Source organism: Cydia fagiglandana, chromosome Z (genome assembly GCF_963556715.1).
Source record: "Cydia fagiglandana chromosome Z, ilCydFagi1.1, whole genome shotgun sequence".
NCBI classification, from domain to species: domain Eukaryota; kingdom Metazoa; phylum Arthropoda; class Insecta; order Lepidoptera; family Tortricidae; genus Cydia; species Cydia fagiglandana.
Window position 1 is genome coordinate 17712445 of NC_085959.1, and position 23425 is coordinate 17735869.

The 23425-nt window shown below is 37.1% G+C and overlaps 2 protein-coding genes across 3 annotated transcripts; one reads left to right on the forward strand and one right to left on the reverse strand.

The window, feature by feature from the left end:
* Nucleotides 1-1550: 1550 nt before the first annotated feature.
* On the forward strand, nucleotides 1551-2778 carry LOC134679456 (inverted formin-2-like). 2 transcript variants are annotated; one of them, XM_063538370.1, is made up of 2 exons: nucleotides 1551-1691; nucleotides 2004-2778. In XM_063538370.1, the coding sequence occupies exon 2, from the start codon at nucleotides 2025-2027 to the stop codon at nucleotides 2640-2642; it is 618 nt and encodes a 205-aa protein (XP_063394440.1). In that variant the 5' UTR covers nucleotides 1551-1691; nucleotides 2004-2024; the 3' UTR covers nucleotides 2643-2778. The 2 variants fall into 2 exon arrangements, with proteins under 2 accessions (XP_063394440.1, XP_063394439.1); XM_063538369.1 differs by having other exon boundaries at nucleotides 1555-1696.
* Nucleotides 2697-21986, reverse strand: LOC134679455 (protein grindelwald). Its single transcript, XM_063538368.1, has 6 exons — nucleotides 21835-21986; nucleotides 15360-15565; nucleotides 12236-12301; nucleotides 9731-9864; nucleotides 8515-9141; nucleotides 2697-7917 (listed from the first exon to the last, which is right to left on the reverse strand). The coding sequence occupies exons 2-5, from the start codon at nucleotides 15556-15558 to the stop codon at nucleotides 8824-8826; spliced, it is 717 nt and encodes a 238-aa protein (XP_063394438.1). The 5' UTR covers nucleotides 15559-15565; nucleotides 21835-21986; the 3' UTR covers nucleotides 2697-7917; nucleotides 8515-8823.
* Nucleotides 21987-23425: the final 1439 nt, after the last annotated feature.

Here is a 23425-nt window from a genome sequence, read left to right on the forward strand (position 1 = left end):
GGCCAGTCATGCCTAACTCCGGTAACTTAAGAAACGATGTTGATATTTTGGTTGTGTCAGTCATACAACTCAAGTTAACTGAGTTGTGCCTGACGCCATCGGCAAAAAAATTAAGTTACATGGGTTAGTCATATGCTTTTCTCAGTAAATAATGAAGATTTTCTAAATTTTCTTTTAGAAGATATATATTTAATGGTTTTTAAGACGATTTAGACTGGTTATCCGTAACTCATGTAACTCGAGTTAACGGAGTTTGGCGTGACACGGCAGTGGCGGTGACAAGGCCTAGCAGCGCCACTTATATCTTAGAGTGCATCTTTTATTCGTCTATTTCACCACCCACAACTATCTCCCAAGGTTTTAGGGCTGAGGAAGCAGGAATTTGTGTTTACTTTGAATTCTTTGCAGCGTACATTTATTATTACAAGTTCTTGAGTTGACTCGATGAGTTTAATAGTTGTCTGTTGAAAGAAAAGTACCTACACTCAGCGATAAAATCTTAGGTATATATCAATAATGAAATTCTTGACAATAACTTATTTGAATAAAAGGTTTATATTTTATTACTTATTGTGATTATTCAAGCTTTTTGCAGCCGTAAATCCTTAACCATCAGTGGCCTAAGAAGCCGTTGTTTGATGTCGTTTAATCTCATTTTGCCATCACCTGTCAGCCACTCGTTTACTTTACAGACCAAACGAAATGCGCTGAGAGTAATAAACATATCAATCACAAAGGTCCATGGATAACTTTGTATCAAACTTGTTCCGAAAATCAACAAAGCTGAGAGATACGTCATTCAATTAAATGAACATTCATTACAGTGAATCGTCTGATATCACATTTATCTCCATGCAATATAGAGTTGAAAAATGAACTATTATATTAGAATAAGGCTATGAAACACTTACCCCCGTAGTCATAAACCTATACGGGCCTGATTTAGTTAAATTATGTTTTATCCCTTTCTTACAAGTAGGTAAAGACAAACGATTCATAGTTCAGACCAGTAACGCGTCTATAACACCATTAGACGTTATCTTTAATTAGACTGGACAACAACATATACCCACTGAATATAAACAAACTTACGGAAAAGGAAGAAGCCCTCAACTCTTTTTAAGGTATACTAAATACATCATAGATAATTTAAAATAATTTAATAAATAATACAAACTTAAAGGCAATCGGCCGCCCGTACTCCTAGCGAGGACCGATTGACCCTCACCAAAAAGCATTATGTCAAAAAAATAATTAGAGTGGACTTTATAGTAGTTAATTAATAAGAGAAACCTCAGTTATTTTAAGCTGCTTGAGTATCCGCCTTTTTTCCTCATTCAACTACTAGTATAAAAGAGAACACATACTACTTTCTGTCTACGTGAATTGTGCATGTTTAAAAATAAACATAACAAAAATAGTTTAAAAAGAGCCCCCTTCTATTGTATTACTGCCAGTGGGGCACTCCTCTTTTCGGGCATTCTCGACTCCGTTCGACTGAGCGCTAGCTAGTCTAGTTATGTTTTCAATTTTTTTCCTCATTCACATACTTTTAAAAAAGAAAACAAACCTACTTTCTGCCTACATGCATTGTGCACATTAAAAAATAGTTTAAACAGAGCCGACTTCTATTGTAGTACCTACTGCAGACGTGTTTGGTGGTGGTTTCGTAATAGCCATGGGCCGTGCTGGTAAGGTGAGGAAACTTAAATAGTGTCTACATACATACGGTAACAGATATATATGCCTACACGTCAAGGCAAGCGTCACTGTCTACATAATTACTACACAATGACGATTATTATAAAATAAAATGCACAAATAAGTTTTTAAACGGAAAATATTAATGAATAAAACCAACCGCAAGAGTACTGTAGTAAGCAATGAAGAAACCTAAACACATCGTAAGGCGTGATACCTACTTATACTATGACATGTATGCAGAGACATATATATATATAATAATATTTATTACATTATTAAAAAGCTCATTTATTTTTTAGATTGCATCTTTGACTATCTTGATGAAAGTAGTATCATGTTCCATAGTTGGTTTAACTTACATGGACCTCCTCAATTTGGTTCCATCTACACCTCACTTGAGGGGCGAAGATCCTTGCAAGCCACTTTACTGGTACCCTAGACAAATTCCTGATTACTGCTACGCTCCAAAACCTGATGTCGCACCAATGCCATTGCCTTTACCTCCGCCTCCGCCGCCAATGCTGCTACCGTTGCCTCCGCCGCCAATGCCGCTACCGTTGCCGATGCCTCCACCTCCAATGCCGCTACCCATGCCGATGTATTTACCAATGCCGGGGCCTCTAGCACTGCCTCCACCGATACCAGGACTAATGCCTCTTCCACAGTACGCTGCACCCGCACCTATGCCCTTGGGATCTCCTGCATACCCACCGAATTTACTGCCAGGACCTATTCAAAGAGGCTTAGTTCCAGGTGTGGAGGGTCTAGTATCTCCTGACGGAGCTATAAACATTCTGCCATTTTCGGATGCGTATTCAGAGCTACTGGAGAAACACAAACAGAAAATGATAAGAAGAAGGCTGCAAAAACTTCTCGACGAATACGAATACCATCCGAAGAAAAAACATCACCGAAGTCATGGCTGGATGGATCATTAGTAGATAATACCGGTTAGTTGAATTGAGATGTTTCCATTAAATAAAACAAATATATAATAATTAAACATTTATTACAAGTATTTATTAATATAGGTACTTATACCTAAGTTTACATTAAAACGTGACTTAAACAAGATATGTATATTTGTAAACTTACACATCAAGGACTATCAATGGACGTGATTGATTGTCATTAGTCTTAAATATTGGACGGACTTCCTGAGGGCTACAAATTGTACAAATTATCCAAATACTTGTTAAATACCTAAGTAGCTAAGAATTACACTATCCTATTTATAAATATAAAAGGTACTGGACCTAAATGTTTAGTGGTTTATATTGTATGAATAATTCGTCGTATTCTATACGATGATATCCAGATCTAGATTTAGTCACTAAAATGTATTTCCCGAAGTATATGTGTCATTGTGATTTGATTCCGAAGAATATTTCTCATTTTCTTAAATGTCTGAGAAACGTCATTTCAAAGGCTCCGATGGCCATCCATCGAACGAGTAGTTATCCAGGGGAATACAGTCAGCATCAAAAGTAGATATCATCAGACTACGTGTACCAAAGTATCTATCATTCCATATACATGTACCTTTGTCTCTATATTAGTATATACTCGTAACTATTCAATCATAACAGATACTGTTTGAACGTGAAATGTAGAGATATAATATTTCTATTTAGAAAAGTATTCCAGGGTGTCATTTTTTCTGTGCGTTGTTACATCTTTTAATATTGATGCTGACTGTAATCTATAGAGATTGCATTGAGTAATTTATAGAAACCACATGATTGAAACTAAATATTTTTCTAAACTTACCCCTAGGTTTAAAATTAACAAAATCCAATTTATTTTAGTATTTTTTTACATTCAATGCTTAAGTACATATTGCCACAAGAGTACAATAACGACTATAAAATAACTAAACTAAAACCATTTTAAAATTAACAAACAAATAATATTACATCATCCATTGGGCCAACCAAAACAGTGGGCTTATTATTTAGACTCGTCAGTCACTATTTTTTTAAAGTGCCATATCACATCGATATGTAGCTGTCACTCTTACTAGTGTAACTGCTCAGAGGAGTTAGTTTCACAAATATCTCATAAGTAATGGCCGAATACAAGAGTTACATGTCTATTGGAAAGCGGTATAATGTCTTCATGCAAAAGCCAGTTTTTCCTCAATGCCTCACCGATGTATTTGATATGATTTATTAATTATTAAGATGATTTAGCGTTTTTCTGACTGTGCATACATCATACAGTATACGTATAGCTATTCATTGCATGAGCCCCAATTATAGGTATTAAAATACCATCTAGATCAGCGGTCGGCAACCAGCGGGCCGCATGCGGCCCGCGAGCCTCCCTGGCTATTTTGTATGTAGCACTGAAGAACGACAATGTCTGCTAAAGTCACAAATATTACCAAAGTGCGGCCCGCGTCATCTTCGTTAACTATTATGTGGCCCTTGGCTGCTAAAAGGTTGCCGACCGCTGATCTAGATTATTAGCATCTGCACCACTAGCACCAGGCCGACGCGACTCTATTTGACATCGAGCTAGGGAACTATCAATTTGTTATACAGATATAACAAGCGGGAGCAAAGGATTGGATCGGATTACCAAGTTAGCAAGCGAACGCTAATAACATCGACTATTCAAGAGCAAATTTAATAGGTTTATACGGGACATTAATCTGAGCTGAATCAAGTATACTCACTTTATAGGAAGTGGGTATTCACTTCAGCAAACATTTTTTGAAATCTCTTAAAAATAATTTAATTCGATAGCCTACTCACCTAAAAAACATTCTTTTTGTAACTTATACCTACTAATCTAATGGAATGTAATGTATGGACGGTCCTTATTTAAAATTAAAGGTTATACTACTACTGTACAAATCAAAAACCTTTATAAGGCAACTTTTATAATAACTTGTGTGTGTTAGGTACGTAATGTAGTCTTAAAGTGATATTTAAAGAAAAATAAAGCACATATATATATATATATATATAAGTATGTATAGGTTCGTTTACTGGGTTTGGAATCGTTAAGAAACTGACAGCGAGGACTGATTGTATAAATAAGATAGAAATAGAAAGAAAGAGACCACACACGTGGTACCTGTTTGTATCGGTTTTGATAAAGAGCGATTGAAAGTTGGTTAACATAACTCGGATATTTTCCACTTCAGATAACCATCTCCGTTGTAGAAAATAAGGTGGCATTATCATGATGAAGATCGTGAAAGTTGAGTAATTTTAAGTTAGGTTTTTCATAATGTGTTTATAAATATATTGTTTGTGTTTTTATATTTTACTCATACTACTAGGTACTCAAAATAATAAAAACATTTCCGTCGTGCAATAGAGCGTTGGCGATTAGTAAAGGCTTCTGTCTTAATACGACTTGTGATGTTTGGTAATAATACTTCATTATTGTTTGACGGTATAACAATCTGTTATTGTGTTAACAAAGTTAAGTATTAAAGTAAGTGCCAGTTAAACGAACAGCGCACATGCAACGTTTTAAATAATACATTCATAAAGACTTTTGGAATGCATTGAACCGCTCCGTTGCCGAAATGACGGTATTACTCAACCTTCAGTTTGGTGGATGGACCGACATTAAAACCGTCGCTCTGCTCGTTAGTCAAACAAATAGCTCGTGGCGCTGCAGCAGATAGCGGTGGACAGCGCTTTCGCCTGTGAACGATTTTTGCGACATGTCACTACCAATTTAGGATATATGCATTGTTTCGGCGGATTTGAATCCGCCGGATATACGCAAAATTGCCTATAACCTCAAATATTGGTATACCAAATTGACGTTTATTTTGTGCTGGCATAAAACGTATTTTTTAACATTTTGCATTTATCCTAGCAAAAGACGATTTTCTCAAGAAATATATTGATCTACTAGAAAGCTGGACCTACGGACCTAGATGCTGTCGGCATTTATACATTTTAAATTTTAATACGAAGGTGTCATTTGACTATGAATATTTAGTACCTTTTGATTGAGAACATTATTCTTTAGATAGATGAGGACTCATTTAAGTTGCAAACCTGTTTTCTAGTTCCGTAAATTATTCTTAGATTTTCATACCAAACACTGCTTGCTGTCTCTGCTAAATATACCTACAATTAACATATAATTATATATGTAGGTACCTATAGTTAAACCATCAGTTCAGGTATTTTCGCACGTTTGATGTTTTTTAGGTGTTAAATAACAAAAAGTCTCCACGTCATTGTGTCGTAGGTACCATGCGTGCGAACACTAATAGTACTAATGTAACTTTTTTGTGCTGTCACCTTTCATAACTATTGTTGTAAAAAATGTAGCAGACACTTTCCACATAATTTAGCGGCCGCAATGCCAAGTTGTCAATCAGTATTAAAAATAATAAGTGCTCTGGTGGTCCATCAATTATCTCATTCTCAAATACAAATGGTTTCGTTAATTTAGATGAAACATCTCTTAAGAGTTATGTGTACAACCATTCATTATTAACACTTCTCTCGTCTCTCGATCAATTAGATATGTAAATATTGTATACCGAAAAAATTAAATACTTTTGTTCACTAACAAAGTATTAATATATGAAGAAGCACCCAACTCTAAATTCAAAAAAGTTAACAGCACAATAAGTGACTACATTCATGGACAAACTTAAGGAACGCAAAACTACTACTACTTTAGGTGCTGTAATCCAGTAATTAAACCTGTTTTATTGCGTTCCTGTAAATTTGACCATGAGTATACATTTATAATGGTCCAACACACACAATTCCATCTCTTAAGCAAACCTACTCCAGCCATGCTGAATGTTTAACCCGAGTCGAACTCGATCTACACAAAATAAAACAAGATAACTGAAATACATATATAGAGAATTTTACAATCGAGGGTCATAATAGGGTCATTATTTGTTTTAGTTGTTAGGTATTCTATAGACTCAAATAAGAAAAACGTGATATATACTTACAACGTGTCTATGTAGTATGTAGCCGAGTCGTTAACGTTTACTGTTGTATCGTCCACAAAAGTGGCGTTTTTCTAAAATATGTTTGACCCCTAAAGAATTAAGTCAATCACTTCCCTATACAAATTTGTAGAAATGCTAAGAGATTAAGAAAGAATTTTCGCTTATCTGGATCGAAAATACTATACCTATACCTAAAAAATTCTTCATAATCTATATAATCTATTCATAGAGCCGATTCATCAAAAATGTGTCCAGAGTGAGCATTGAAAACACTCCACTAATTATCCAATAAATACCTATTACATTTTTTTATAATTTGGGCATAATGTGCATATACTACGTACATGTACGTACAGTCACCTGCAATAATTTGTTACACAACGAAGGACGCAATAATATCTGATACGATCTACGACGAAATATTGTATACCATTAATCCTTTTATTCACAAAGTGGGAATGCATTTCGGCTGCAGGGTGAATTCATTCGTAAAGTGGAGTCTACGCAATTTTGTAGTTCTCTGTATGTAATTACCTAATCAATTTTAGTAATTTAATCCTCTTTGAAAGAAACATTTTCTTACGTCTAACTATAAGTATATTGTTTACATCCCCCTCATTCCCCGACGTATCTGAATGCTGGGAACTACTTAACGTAGGTGAATGTAGACCCTATACAACCCGATTTTGACCACCTTAACTAAATACTCCTGCTTTCCCTTTATCATTATACCAAGTAAGCAATGACTTGAGCAAAACGCAGCCATCCTTCACCATACCCTATAATAACTAATATAAAATATTACAATTACCTGTAGTTCTAAAATCTTTCTAACATTAAATACAATGTGATGCTACTGGAGATTTACGGGTAGGTACATGGCTATAACTCTTATGAAACACTAATCTTTCAATTTAAGAATGGTTCTAATTAATTTTAATTGCTTTCGTACTTATCCATAATTCCATTTGATTTGATCCATCCTATGACCTCTAAGATATTTTGATTAAATAGTTCCTATTTAAGTATATTTTTTTACATTTAAATGTAGTATTCCATTATATAATTAATAAGTAAAAGATGTATTTATTCCTCCTTCAGTCGAATTATTCGTATAAATATTATTTTATTCGCTTGCGTAAGATGATACCTATCGGAAAAAATAGAATGCCTACATTATAATCTCAAAATCAATACTTGAGCTGCTCTACGAAGGGTTGCACACTATCAAAACGCTTCGACTAATCAAACTTAAATATTACCTAAAATAAAGGGTTATTCCCACTATTTACCACCAAGTTGTTACCAGTGGTAACTACTGGGAATTTTTTTCCCACCTTTTACCACTGGTAACTACAGGGAATAAAAATTCCCAGTAGTTACCACCAACTCGGTTTAGTGGTAACTACTGGGAATTTTTATTCCCAGTAGTTACCACCAAAATTTTGTTAGAGTTAAATACTAATAAAAACACTATAAATAGTGTAGTATAAATATATAGAGTAATTTAATAAATAATTATAAGTCGATTAGTGTTTTAGTAAACTCCCTTAAAAGTGACCAAAAATATTGAAACCGTTTAACCGATACTAGTACAAAAACTATGATATATGTACTAAAGGATAATTTTAATAATCCATTTAGATGATTTTTCAATTGATTTAATTAGGTAATTCAAAATAACTCTATTTATACTATTCATACCTACTGTTTTTATTAGTATTTAACACTAACAAAGTTTTGGTGGTAACTACTGGGAATAAAAATTCCCAGTAGTTACCACCAACTCGGGTTAGGTGGGAAAAAAATTCCCAGTAGTTACCACTGGTAAAAACTTGGTGGTAACTAGTGGGAATAACCCAAAATAAATAGTACCTACATGCTAGGTGCAAGTTGCAACTATCGAAGGAATCTACGATTTAAAATAGACGATGACTATAGTCGCTCAGATTCGTGTCGTTGATAAAAAGAGATTACTAAGAACATTCTTAATAGTTAAAGATTAAAGGCTGAATTAGACGGCGCGCGAAATCGCATGCGATTTTAGTTACATTGTGGACTGAGTTGGTTACGTCCAATTCAACCGACCAATCAAAACTGGTATGAAACTCGCATGCGAGTTCTCGCATCGTCTAAATCGGGCTGAATCAGGTGCCTACCGCTGAGCATTAGAACTTGTGAGTGGCCGTGGCGCGCTCGGGAGGAGTGACGTTCATGGCCATGTTGTCATACGAGAAGTCCAATGTGGTGTCCTCGGCGGGGTGGCGGTTGCTCAGGGCCGTGCTCATCGTCTTGGGGGTCGTGGCCCCCTGGCTCTTCTCGGTCTGCGAGGTCCTGGTCTCCAGGTCTCGCGCGTTTAGGGGCTGCGGCCGTTTTAGGGGTTCAGGGTTCGGTATGTCTAATTTAAGTTCTGATTTCGGTTTCGGCATTTCCGCGTGAGGGTTGTGATGGGTGAGTCCCGTTGCGGGATACTGCTTTACTCGATTCTGAAAGTAATTGAAATATGATTCTAACTGCTCATTGGTTTAGGAGTCAGGATTCAGAAAGGTAATAGAACTATTCTTGGAACAGTATGTTACGTTAAAGTCATCGAGCATTTAGAGATAAAAATAATCATGTAGTATCGTATTGGCTTATAATTAATTAATTATATAGGAAGTACTTAGTAGGCAGGTACCTACCTGGAAACTAGAAGACAGCGCCTTTGTAAAAATAAAGCAACGGATATCTTACGACATGCATTTTCATAAAAACGCCAAGTTGTACAGTACAAATCATCTTTACATGTAGGGGACGCCCCTTTATCAGTTTCCTATTTTTTATTGACCGCATTAGCAATTAGGCCGCAGAGGCGCAGACGGACAGACGGGCAATCAGATAGACAGACAGACAGTCGTACATGGCGAGACTACAAGGGTTCCTAGTTGAACACAGACCCCTAAAAACCTAATGTGGAGTATGATACAAACGTATTCTCATCTCACGAAGTAGATATCAACCAATCTATTTCCAGGAACCAAAACATCCGTAAGAAATAGGCACTACCAGTATTCATGTGAAATGGATGCGACTCACCTTTGTAGGCTGGAACTTCTGTTTAATATACCGCCAGGAAAATTTGGCGCGGCAGATGAGCACCAGGGCCAGTAACAGGACGGCGAGCGCCACGCCGCTGAGGATGAGCGCAGCGCGCGCCTGCCGCTCCACACCTAGTTACAACAACGGTACACTTTTAATTACGTGCATGAATCGTGAGCGTGATATGTACCAGGGGCTACCGCGAAAACAGAAATTCGCAAATCGCGGGGATCTTTCTCTTTTCCTCCAGTGAAGGCCTAATTAGAGTGACAGAGAAAAATGCCCGCAATTTGCGAACTTCGATTTTTGTGGTTATAGCCCAGAGGCCAGAGGTTCGCCGTAACAGAGGAAGTTGGCTACTGTATAGTAACAGTGTAACTTAATGTCACGAATAGAATTAAGAAGAAATGGGACGTCACGTGACTGCTTCCCTATAAAAACTTAATGCTCATTTTCCTCTCTGGATATTTTACATTATAAAAAAATATGCAATTTGAAGGACCTGAAAAAATTCCATGTTTTTTTAATCTATTATAATTAAATTAAAAATGAGTCTTTATACTGTGATAAAAAGTATTGCAAAACAACATTGATCGCATAATTTCGTAAGCAAATGCAGCTAATTACTTGGGTCACTATACGTAGGTATACCTCTACTATATGGATGTAATCAGTTTGCATAATAAAAATTAAAAAATATAAAAATCCCTTAGGTTTACGAAAAGTTTATAAGGACACGGCGGGTTTCGTAGGCATGCCAGTAATATGTAGGTAAGCATTTTATAGTTGATCAAGCAGATCTTGTCAGTAGAAAAAGGCGGCAAATTTTAAAAATTTGAATTTCGCGCCGTTTTCTACTGACAAGATTTGTTTGGCCATCTATATGTTCCTGATACATAACTTTTGAGAACAAAAAATAACAGATCCTAATATCTCAGAATTAATATAGTTATTTATTTATTTAATATTTATATAGGCTGGTTTTATTAATTCGCAGAGGCATAATAAAGGCATATGTTTCTTTGTACAATACAGTACAAATATTTACATCGTTTGATATAAGTACTCTACTTCATTTACTTTAACATTAAAAAAGGGAACGATTAAAAAAAATAACTATTACTTATCATAGTTATACGTATATGGTATTGTCATAGCTAAAAAATTAAAAAAAATTTAAAGAACAATCTATCGATTTGAAATATATATATCCAAACACAACTCGAAAAATATTAAAAAAACAACTCGCATTAGAAAAACTTTCGCTTCGCACATCGGAATTTAAGCAATCACGAATTTTCCTAACTAAAAGCATTGCATTGAATGGACTGGCATTACGGACAATAAGACAGTTACAGCCAAGCATAGCAATGTACAAATTGCAGAAATTGCAGAAATGTTCTCGGAAATTTCAGAGAAATTACATGAAAGAAACTTAGAAAGTTCTCTGTGAGAATGTTCCCCTGAGAACATTGAGAACTTTAACGTTTTGTGTCATATACATATAATATTACACGCCACATAAACAGTAAAGCGGGCAGGCGCAATATTTAAAACGGCATGTGTCTACGTCGGTCTTGACACGATAAGATTGTTTATTAAATTTAAGTTCCAGAGAATATTCTTCATAGAAGTTTCGCAACTTAAGAAACTTCTCCTTGGTGTCTCCAAGCAGCAAGGCAGTCGATAATAGTACATTGTGTATTAAGGGCGGGAAATAAGAAATTACGAACGAGTGTCAATTTTAAGCCCGACGCGGAGCGAGGGCTTAAAATGTTCACGAGTTCGGAATTTCTTTACCGCCCGTGGCACACACAATGTTTTTCATCACACTTGTAAGGAAAAAAAGGAGAATTAATAAAAACAAACTTCTGTATAAAACACTTTTCCGCCCTAGGGCGAAAATTTCAATTTCCCGCCCGCAAGCCCTACGTGTAAATAAGTGTTTTTCATCACACTTGCTCGGAAAAGATTTTTTCCGCCCTAGGGCGATAATTTCAATTTCCCGCCCGCAAGCCCTACGTGTAAATACATCTTTTCCGAGCAAGTGTGATGAAAAAATATTTAGCTTAAGGCTAAATAATTACAAATGTTAGTGACAACATTCGGATGACATATATGTAGCTGTTAGTTATCAAGGCATGTCTACTTCTTCGAAAACCTCCAAAACTTAGACATAATGGCTACCAGAGGGCCTAGCCAAGGTGGCAATCGTTTGCGCCGTAGCGATCGAAACGGTAATGTATCTCTATCACTCTTCCACATAAGCGCGACAGAGACATTAGCGTTTCGTTCGCTACGGCGCTAACAATTGCCATCTTGGCTATGCCCCCAGGTGCGTAGATATGTTTCAGCGTTTTAAGCTCAATGCCATTTATAAGATCATCTCGAGTTCGGTCCATCTGGTACTCGTGTTATCTCGGCTTTATAGGCCGCGCAGAGGCTGCCTGTGCCATAATAATATAATCATTAATTTCATATAAGTAGGTCAGGTACACTTACTGTCATAATCTGTAGTGGATTCGGGCCCCTGCGACCGGCGCATGTACCGCAGATCCAACAGATAACCTGAAAAAGACGCAAACGTAACCAAATTTTATTTATGTCAAACTTTAGTAAATAATATAAGGTAAGGTGTCACTAATACATATTTAAGTTATGGTCTTATGGTTTGTGGCTGACTATGCCTACAATATTCTATTCTAGGCTTTTAATTTACCTTTTTGCTGTCATCGCTTCTAACATGCAACAATTTGATTGCATACTTTTTAGGGTTCCGTACCCAAAAGGTAAAACGGTAATTACTAAGACTTCGCTGTCCGTCCGTCCGTCCGTCTGTCACCAGGCTGTATCTCACGAACCGTGATAGCTAGACAGTTGAAATTTTCACAGATGATGTATTTCTGTTGCCGCTATAACAACAAATACTAAAAACAGAATAAAATAAAGATTTAAGTGGGGCTCCCATACAGCAAACGTGATTTTTGACCAAAGTTAAGCAACGTCGGGCGTGGTCAGTACTTGGATGGGTGACCGTTTTCTTTTTGCATTTTTTCCGTTTTTTTTGCTTTATGGTACGGAACCCTTCGTGCGCGAGTCCGACTCGCACTTGCTCGGTTTTTTATAAATCGTCTAAACGCTTACCTGCTTACGATAAAGACAAGGGTAAAAAACTTAACTAGAAAAAACGGGGGATGTTTTCAAAAGAAACAAGTAAACATTGTCAGGTTAAAGTATCAGAGAGCAGGTAACAGGTGTGCGGTCAACACCCTCGCACATGAGAGCGGATAAGCAGATAACACAAAGCAAATCATGTTGAGACAAGGTAGGCGACGGAATGGCGCCTTCTATTACTTTTAAGTTTTACTTATAGTTCAGTTTTCATGGAGTTTCTCAGAAAGTTTAAAAGATTTTTGAACATAACTACAAAATAAATTAATCTACGCCGTATGCCCGCCACCGAAGTGGATAGCGTTCGTACAGCCGATCATGGATTGGTAAATAAACTACTTACTTGGCCCATTATTAAAGTCAAAGTTGAATAGTAGAGTACCTAGCCCTTGTTAGTCTAAAGCAGACACGCTTTGAGAGCTTTTACGAGAAAAAGTTTGCTTTGTGTAAGGTTTCATAATATTCGCTAGAGAATAACTGCCGTATTCGAAGTTCAAGATATTCACAAGAGACGACACATACTAGATCCATTCTGGATACGTTATAGTTTAGATATCAACTAGTTCTCTTTTGCAGCGCAATTCGGGCAACCATTGTCACTTTTACGTTAGATAGAGTAAGATATCTACTAGATGTGAATTGGATCTCTAAGTCATATCCTATGGAAATCGTTCAAGAGTATCTCCAGAATCGCGTGTCTAAATATCAAATTTGACAGGTTAGATCTTAAGCATATCGCTATCGCATCTTGGTCATGTCTAAAAGATATCTATTTCAAAATCCGAATCGGGCCGTAATGCAATATTGTAAGTAACTCAATTTCTTAGTGATTTAGCTTGCATAGTATGAATAGAATTGATAGCACCATAGTTATGAGGTTGCGCAAGTATATGTAGCACACATTGGTAACGTGCCTGCGCGTGTGTGTGCGTAACGTGGGCAGAGTACCTGTCGCAGTCAACAGACCGTGACGGCTAGGGCATTGTGGCATTGCACCCTTTACCAATGAAATACTTTTAACTCGATTGTCACTTGTTGCAGTAAAGTGAGTTGATAACATGTTAGATCGGTGTTCCAGCTTGGGTACTGAGTACGTAACATGTTACATACAGACACTACGTGTTCCAGGATCTCGGCATGAGTTATTGCATTAGAGAAATAGCCAAATAAAAGCAAAGATTTATCGCTTTGAATATTTATGTACTTACTATATGTTCTTACGTGTATCTAAATATGCATGTATGTTCAATGACAGTTTCTTGTATGATTGTTTCTGTGCTATCTCCGAAATTTATAAATAAAAGGCTCTACAGCTACAACAACTATTAGATGACACTACGCACATTAATTTTGAAGATTAAACAAAGCAAGAGAAAAAACATTCTCTTCAAACACGAGTCTTGGTGTGTTCTTTTTAAGTTTTTTCCATCCTGTCAGTACTCCAAGGCTTTGATTTTATAAATTAATCCATATTTTTTAACGTCGGTTCAGTAGCAATGTTTTGGCTTTAATTAAGTACTATTTAATACCAAACGAACTCCCCGATACTGCAACACCATTTTATAGAAACATGGTCAAGGTATAGCCTGTGCCATTAATAGTGTTCTATCGCAAAAAGTACCTAAACTTTTTTCTGTCGGCCCAGCCGTTCAACCTGAAACTTCCAATATGAATTATTGCGGCAAATGAGTGAACGCGACGCGATCACTTAGAGCAGTACAAGTATAGCAGTAGGCGGGCTGCGGTCACAAAACTGGTTTCACAGGTCGTCGTCGAGAGATGATAACCAACTTTAAGTCTAGCACGATTAAATCGACAATCTATTGCTGCAAAGCCAGATGGCCCTATAATTATTGTTTGTAGTATATTAGTCATCACACGACGAGAGGATTTTCATCGCACACAATAAGTCACCGCGGAAAATGGTATCGTTCTTGGAATTTTGTTTACACCTGACGTTATCTAATTACTCTCCGGCTGACATTCTGATGAGCGGTAATATCTAAATGAATTAAATATATCTTTGTGATGTTCATTTCCCACCTAGTTTAGGGCCTTAGGGCCTAAACTTTAAGATATTACGTCTGGGCGACATGGTAGCCAGACGCTATATGGTATAGCCACATCACCTTCTGTCACTTTCTTGGGTAACATGAAGACCATGACCCCTATTCGACAAGCGACGCGACGTTCTGCGATAAATCATAAGTTCTTGAATACGTACAATGTCAACATATGACATTAGCAATCCACAGTTAGGTGACAACCAAAACAAACCGAACCACCCCGAGTTCAGAGTTAAGTTTTGGCTGTACCAAATGATATTATCCATAGGTGATCGAATCAACACTTGATAGAATCAACTGTTGATTTGACGTGGATGCGAAATCTGACAGTAGGTACATGTCGAATTTGGCCCCAGGTCGTTCTAATTGAGTAGGCGGATGAAACGAACCTTGGCATTCCTTAACACAAAGCCCCGCGTCGTAGTTGTGATGCGTGGTGTTGCAGATGAGGGTGCAGGGCGCGCAGCGGTTGGTCTCCGGCGAGCAGTACTGGTCCTGCTGGCACAGCAGCTGCCCGCAGCGCACGCCGTCCAGGGTGAGCTGCGCGGACGCGCCCGCCACCACCAGCGCTAGCACCAGCCGCGACATCCTCGCTCTGAAATACCCCTTCAGGTTCCGTCATTTTATCATAATTCTCTTAAGGCCTAAGTATCAGATAGTTAAGACTAATTTATATAATTAAGTTTTTGGATAATACTTAGTCTGATATATTTTTAATACTTATTTAGGTAAGTAGTAAATACTCGCAGTTGGCAAGCATATTTTTGACTGAAGCTTAATGATAATAGTTATAGCATAACTTGTATTCATATAAGTTGCATCTCAGATGTCTAAATTAAATAAACATTGCTTTATGCAAAAAAAACCTAAATATTTAGGAATCATAGTCAAGCGTCGTTAGTGAACTGAATGGTTGTCAACTGTTTTTTTTAATGATTATCCACTCGGACTCTAACGCAATTCTTGGAGTTCAATCCTACAGATACCTGTTTACTTGCTGCTTACGTTGCGTCTCGCGATAGGTAGGTATAAATTATCAAAACTTTAGGGATTGCGCATCTTCACCACGTCATATCCTAGTAATCGGTTTAAGTCGAATGTATATATCAGACCATACAGTGATGACTTTACCAAGTCCAAGCCAGACATTCGTGTAAGGAACTATTCAAGCAAATTGGCATAATGACACATTACTCACTTTAAATATTTCAAGTATTAATGTTTGTAAGAAATAATTTGGCAATGTTCAAACGTGTCGAGGTTGCGGGCAAACAGCTCCGATCCACGGGGAGACTACGCACAGTGCCGCGTCGCATGGCACTTTCAGTCAAAAATCCGAGGGTGATTGGACCAACGTACTATGAACGTCTACCTGCAAAATTGCGAACTGAACCATCTGACGAAACATTTGAACGCCAATTGAGACTCTTTTTATTGGATAATCCATTATATTCTGTAAAGGAATATATGGAAATGACATGTACCTAATATAATAAATTGAATGTAGTTAATTTTTTATGAGACCTGTATTTCATTTATTTTATTCTATTTTAATTTGACGATCCTTATGAGATATCCGTGCTTACGTATATCTTAGCCATATTGACATTGTTTTTAATTTTTTATATTATTTGACATTGTTAATAATTTAGTTAATTAATTGATTGCTAATAATGGTTTTTAAATTGTGTATTGCTTGACATTTGTATAGTTATAATCAATTGTTATTTCCCTACTTGACGATCATAATATAAATTCGTATAGATTAGTGTAAAATAATTTATATTGTAATTTAATATTATGAAATAAATAAATCTAAATCTAAATCTACCTAATGATTGGGACCATGAATAATAAATAATAGTTTCGCTGCATCGTGCGCGGTGACTCATGCCTACCTGTGCGGTGCAACTTGTGCGGATCAACAAACGGATACCCAGTAAGGGACAATTGCCACCTGTTTCTATGTATCTATATTTCTTAGAACTACGTTCGGCTATTTTTGATGTAAAAAAGTGAAAGAGTCATTCGGTTAAACAAGCTTAATTTAATCAAAGAAAAGAAATACCTAATAATTCATTGAACAGTATTAAATAGTAGGTTCGTACCTATATACTTAGATGGATAGATAAGCTAATTTACATTATCGACTTCAAATGATTACATGTTTTGATGGATTGTTACATTGCGCTTTTTGGTTACCTATATAATTAATTTCGTAATTTATTATTATTAGTCGTGCCTATAATCATTTTTGTACTAGAAATATTCACGCTAAAAAAGAAATAAATGCCCTTACAATTTCTGTGAAGAGATGCAATACCTTGAGAATCGATGCTGTCTACGGAAAGATTCTTGATAAATACCAGAAAGCAAGTTACCTTGGGATAGCCGAGTCGAGAATCCGTGTCACATGCCGTACACACTGGATACTTCTCACGGGGGATATATGGGCTCAAGTATTTCGAACACTTTAGTCATAGCTGCGATGAGCATTGTAAGTACCTCCAGGACGATCGGCTCGAGTTGTTGCCACCGTTGCTAGGATACGGAATAACTCTACAAACCATTCAAGTTTCCTTTCAAATGAAAATTTCCCGGAATTGTGTGGTAAATTAAGATTTGATTACTTATCTTCGTAGTTGTAAGTTAAATAGAGAATTTAATAAAGGTAATTTAGTGATATACATGCGCTGAAATATAATTAATCCAAAGGGAAAACGCCAGCCTCTTCTCGACCTCGAGGCGACCTAGTTTAATTATAATAAGTCATAACAAAAATAAAAAATAAGCCACAAGCATATCAGGCCTTCAGTGGAGCTTTCATTCAAAAGAAAGAAACTAACTTCAAAAATTAGGTACCTAACCCCTACTATAGTAGAAAAGATATATCACAGCTGTGTGACTTTTTAGCGAGTTGAGTGAGTTGGTGCAGTGAGTAAGACACAAAATGCTAAATTAAATAAGTCAGTAATTATATTAATACCAGTAGGTAGACCGCTCAATGTTTGTAAATGTTGTAATCAATCAAAAATAAAAGTATAAGGCAAGAATTTGCCTAAACGTGAGCATATGCGCGTACGGTGATCTCAGATCAGGCCTGATCACCTTGAGCGCGCGCCAACTGTTCACGACACGTAGGGTCAGTGTAGGTACTGCGCATCCTTTTCCACCTCAGACACCTCTCTTATATTTTCTGAATAACTCCAAGAAAACTCATTCGACTTGTATTGAACAGACGCAGCGATAAGTCGCGCTCATGATTTAATTTCAATCAAAGTTTATTTTGATTACGAAAGACTAGCCTCGACCAAAGTTATCGTTAAAAAAAAACAAGGAAAGCGCAATCGTCGCAAGCGGCAACGGGACGAATGTCAATTGCATTATATTATTGTTTTTGTCTAATTAGTATGCAAGAAAAGTCGCCATGAGTAACCGTCCGGCGAGGTGCCACAACTTCACTAGCCACTCTCTGCCAATATACTTCAATACAACCAGTTAGGTCTCAGATCACGCATACGCATAGCTGTTAAAATGTAGTGGACACATTATTCCGGGGGCTCGCCGAGAAACGGACTCGACACTTTTCGCGAAAAACATGTCTGACCCATTTGCTGTCGCTTGTTTTGTTTGTTCACTGTGCCAATATTATAAGCCGACTCCGAAGTTTCTAATGGAGCCTAGATTGTGGTGGGTGCTTCACCTAGTAAGTATATACATACTTAGTAGTCGCTCTGAACTGAGACCTCACGTTTTTGTTCAAACCCGGCACGAAATCGGACGTCGTGCCGAGGTCCGAACGCGGTACCTAGCGTATTTATTCAATTACCTCATTGGCGCTGCGGGTCCCGGGTTCAGATCCCGGTAAGGGCATTTGTTAGTGTTTATCACTGGATGTTATTTATGTATATAAATATTTATATATATGTATATATATATAAAAGTATGTATATCGTCGCCTAGTACAGTTAGTAGCCATCAGATTTGTCGGAGCGGCCAAGGTTACAAATATCTGAACACGCCTCTATTTTCAAGGCATTAAAGTGCGAGTTCAGATATTTTAAAGCACCTCAACTGCTCCGATATATCTCATGGTGACTGTACCCATAGTAAGTTCCTACAAGCTTTGCTTAGGGGCTAGGGCGATCTGTGTAAGAATGTCCCCCGAATATTTATATTTATTTATCTAATCATTAATAAAAATATTTATTTCATCTATGTATTTTGAATTATTCAATACACTCGAAAACTACTTGAAGCATTTCCGGCAGTACTCTAACAATATTTCAAAACACATTACAACGGAAGTTTGGAATTTACTGTCTGTGTTTTCAAAATATCCAATCTTAGAGCATTTAGTAACTGGAGATGTCATCGTTGTCATTTTCTTTACAAAACAATCTGCCGATTTTTGTGGCAAATGTATTGCTATTTCTACATGATTTGTACGTAACGTACAAATAGCCATATCAGTCCATACAAAAGTTTGCATAATTGTGCAAATTTTTCGGCAGAGGGGTAAGCTCTTGCCACTTCAGTTACTAAATGCTCTAAGCATCCAATTGAAGGCGATAACATACAATATAAGAAAAATGTATTACGCCAATCAAATGAGATTATATCGAATTTTTGCTTGTATAACTCGAAAACGGTATGTTAGCGGAAAATGTGCTCTAATCATGAATAAAAGTGATATTTCAGTAAGTTTTAAGTTCCGAAAAGTAGGTAGGTACCTTAATATGAAATCGTAGTCAATGTGGTAAAAAATTGCCGCCATTTTGAATTTCTTTACTCAATGGCATGATTAAGCTAAAATTCGAAAACACCTTTTCACAAGTGTCTGATCCACCAAGCCTAGCTAGTAGTGCCATTGTAATAATTGATGGTGGGTCCCTTCTACATCGAGTCGTTTGGCAATCCAAAAAATTATGTATCTTCCAATGCGTCAAAAATACATGCAAACCTTTTGGGATTTCGCAAACTCGTACAACACAACACGCTTACACGCATTTAGGACCAAATGAAGGTACATATTAAGATAATTTTAGCTTGCTGGGAATTAATTCCTCAAAACGCTATTATGGACCTAATTTGATTGGCCTATATATAGTTTGTCAAAGGACTGTCTCATTTCGAACATAGACAAAAAGAAACATACTATCTTTGTCTTACTAGTACTTAGCACCCAAAAGTATAGTAAAGTTTTTTTGTTCTTATTTACTGACTTTGGTTTGACCAACTATACCTATGATGTAGAGATTTACTCAACTTTTAAAATACAGTGTGAGAATGTGACATTGACATGGTCACCACGTGACTGTCGAACCATAGTAGGTATATATAGTACACAGTACAGTCAACTATAAAAATATGGGTGCACAAATCATCTTAAAAATATGTCCGATAGCTATTATGTCAGCGAATTAAGAACTATGGGACATATTCTTGAATAAGTTGGCTACACCCATAATGTTTACAGTTGACTGTACCGCTGCTTAAAGTTGCTTCAATACAATAGCATCTGTACGAGTGCATATTCGGGTCCGTTCGATTTCCTAGCTTTTATTAAACCGAACAATCAAATTTTGAAATTGGTTATAATAATGCCTAATAGTCAAATGAGAGCCTTAGAAATACAGGGTGATTTCGGGGTCGTGGAGCAAGAGAGCCAGACATCATATAGAATCCAAAGATGAGCCTAATGATGTTGTTAATTATTGTTTATCACCAATAATGATGATTATTTTCCAGATGACGAGTAGGAAAAAACATTTTTGCATATAATTTGGTGACCCTACTCAATGTGACGTCTTGTCGCTTTCCATACAGCGTATGTCAAGAGTCATAGGGTGACCATAATTACTTAGTATACATTAACTTTACTTGAAAAATAAGAATAATTAAAGTAATTATCATTTAATCAAATACTACCATATGATAATGTGGATCATTTACAGAGTCAGAAAAAGTGATTCTGGATCACGACCCAGAAATCATCCTGTATATGCGGCCGTGAAATCATGTTTTGTACGTAGGTACAGACTACACAGACAGCATCAATAGTAGTGGGTGAAACAACGCGCCAAAAATATCTAACACCCTGGAATAGAGTAACACCAAGAAAAGTCTGCATGGATTTTGATAGCCCACTCAGTGCAAGTGTTATTTTAAACGTCAAACTTCTATGAAATAATGACGTACCTATAAATAACACTCGCACTGCTTAGTCTATCATAATCGCTGCAGACTTTTCTTGATCTAACTCTATCTACTTTCACAAATAGATATACGAGTAAGTACAGTCGCCATCAGATATATCGGAGCGGCCAAGGTGTTCACAATATCTGAACACGCACTTTAGCGCCCTGACAATAGAGGCGTGTTCAGATATTTGTGAGCACCTTGGCCGCTCCGATATATCTGATGGCGACTGTACCTATCTCTACAATTTTACTACCTACCTATAATTTTGACAAGAATAGAATCACAATTAGCTAAAAATGTAAAACTTGTATATTTGCGCATTAACTAAGCACCTATCAGATGAGTCACTTCCGAAGAACGCAAAGAAAAACTTTACTATTAAAATCACGTGAGATTGACAGCAGCACCATTAAGTTTAATATAGATAGAGTGTCACTGGCAATGGGAACTCCGCAACACACTGATAATAGGTACAGGCACATACGTATCTTAACAGGTGCGTAAACCGTCAGCCACTTAACTACAACTTAATATCCAATGTAATTTGACTATGATTCAGGACACGATAAGAAAATGGGCTTAATAGGTTTTCGTTCGCGCCGAGGTCACTTAAGATTAATAATTACTTTAAACAAAAAAAAGATACTATGTTTATATTACCTTTATAAATTTCCCATCCCAATAAGGAACGTAACACAATCCACAACGTATAACTGACTTTCTAAATATAAAATTTGAACCCGAAGGCTTCGAATGTCGACGGCCAATCGCGGAGGTAGGCAACGGAATGCGGCTCGGCTCAGGCGCAGGTAACAGCGCGCTGTCTTTGTCTGTGTAAGTATACGTATAAAATACACAAACGCTACTATTGTTGTGCGCGTGTAAAGTCAACTTAACTGGAAACAACATTAACAAGGTTTTGTTACCCGATATGAAAACTGCACTTCGTGGGAAGCTGTAATGAATAATACCTACTGAAATACGATTATCAGCTTGTTTTCTGGGGGTGGTTCCGAATTGATTGAAAATACTTAGACATTTCAGCTCACTAAGGGTCACTTGCACCATGCCACTTACCCGGGGTACAGCGGTTAAATCGTTAACTCAGTGTCAAATTGGACTGGTAACCATGGTAACTCCAGGTTTAACCGGTTAACCCCGGGTTAGTGTAATGGACTGGTGCAAGTGGCGCCAGGCTTGGCTCACTCCGCGATTTCGTCGCTTTGCTACAGGTAGCTAAAAGTACATCCGTTCCACACCAATTTTGGTGGCTAGCCATAAGCCGCGCGTGGCTCGTAACAGACGCGTTTTGTTAGAGAGTGAGTCTTCTGTACCTAGTACATACTATTATTTATTCTGTGGTGGCGCTAATAACTTAAGACGAAACAAAGCGGCTACCGCGAAAACCGAAATTCGCAAATTGCGGGGATCTTTCTCTTTTACTCTAACGAAGGCGTAATTAGAGTGACAGAGAAAAATTTGCGAACTTCGATTTTCGCGGTTATAGCCCAGGAGCTGAGTTTTAAATATTTTAAGTAAATATACCCGTCTCGCTAACGAAAGCTGCTCCTAAAACTTGTGCGATAAGGACAAGGCGAAATATCCCGCGTAAAAATCTCAAAAATCGAGGTTTCGTACTCGACTGTTTCCTCCTCCAAAACTTAACCAATCCTAACCAAACTTGGAAATCTAAATGATTATGAAATTATTTGTGTCGGATCGTTTAGCTTTTTTGGCTAATTGATATCAGTTTTGAATACTACGCCTCGCATTGCGGCATAGCATTAGGCAATTTTGGCCATTTTTAAAGGGCTCTAGCGCCTTAAAAAACGAAAATATCAAAAAAAGCAAAACGGTCCGACACAGATATTGACAATATTAATCTGTGTTCATCAAGCATCAAAACCCACGGAGGAAACAGTCGAGTACGTTTGTATGGAGAAATGACCACTCCTGGTATTGGCTCTTAAGCAAAGAATAAATATATAAGCTTATGGCTGGCCACCAAAATTGGTGTGGAACAGATGTACTTTTAGTACCTGTTGCAAAGCGACGAAATCGCGAAGTGAGCCACGCCTGACTTAGGTTTATTAGAGCTATATGTAGTGACTACATATCTCTATATAAACCTAAGTAGACGTAGAGTTATTTTAGGTAAGTCAATTAAATAACGCTATTTGTCCAATGTGCCGATGTCGGAGAGGGATTTTTTGAGGTAGGTAGGTAGATCATTAAATAGCTGGCAGCAATT

What these genes read in the sequence shown, in the direction of transcription:
- LOC134679455 (XM_063538368.1), bottom strand. Translation starts at nt 15,558, where the DNA reads ATGTCGCGGCTGGTGCTAGCGCTGGTGGTGGCGGGCGCGTCCGCGCAG. An exon ending in TTGTGTTAAGGAATGCCAAG is followed by an intron (nt 12,302 to 15,359) that starts GTTCGTTTCATC and finishes CGTCTTTTTCAG; the next exon opens with GTTATCTGTTGGATCTGCGG. An exon ending in AGAAGTTCCAGCCTACAAAG is followed by an intron (nt 9,142 to 9,730) that starts GTGAGTCGCATC and finishes AATTACTTTCAG; the next exon opens with AATCGAGTAAAGCAGTATCC.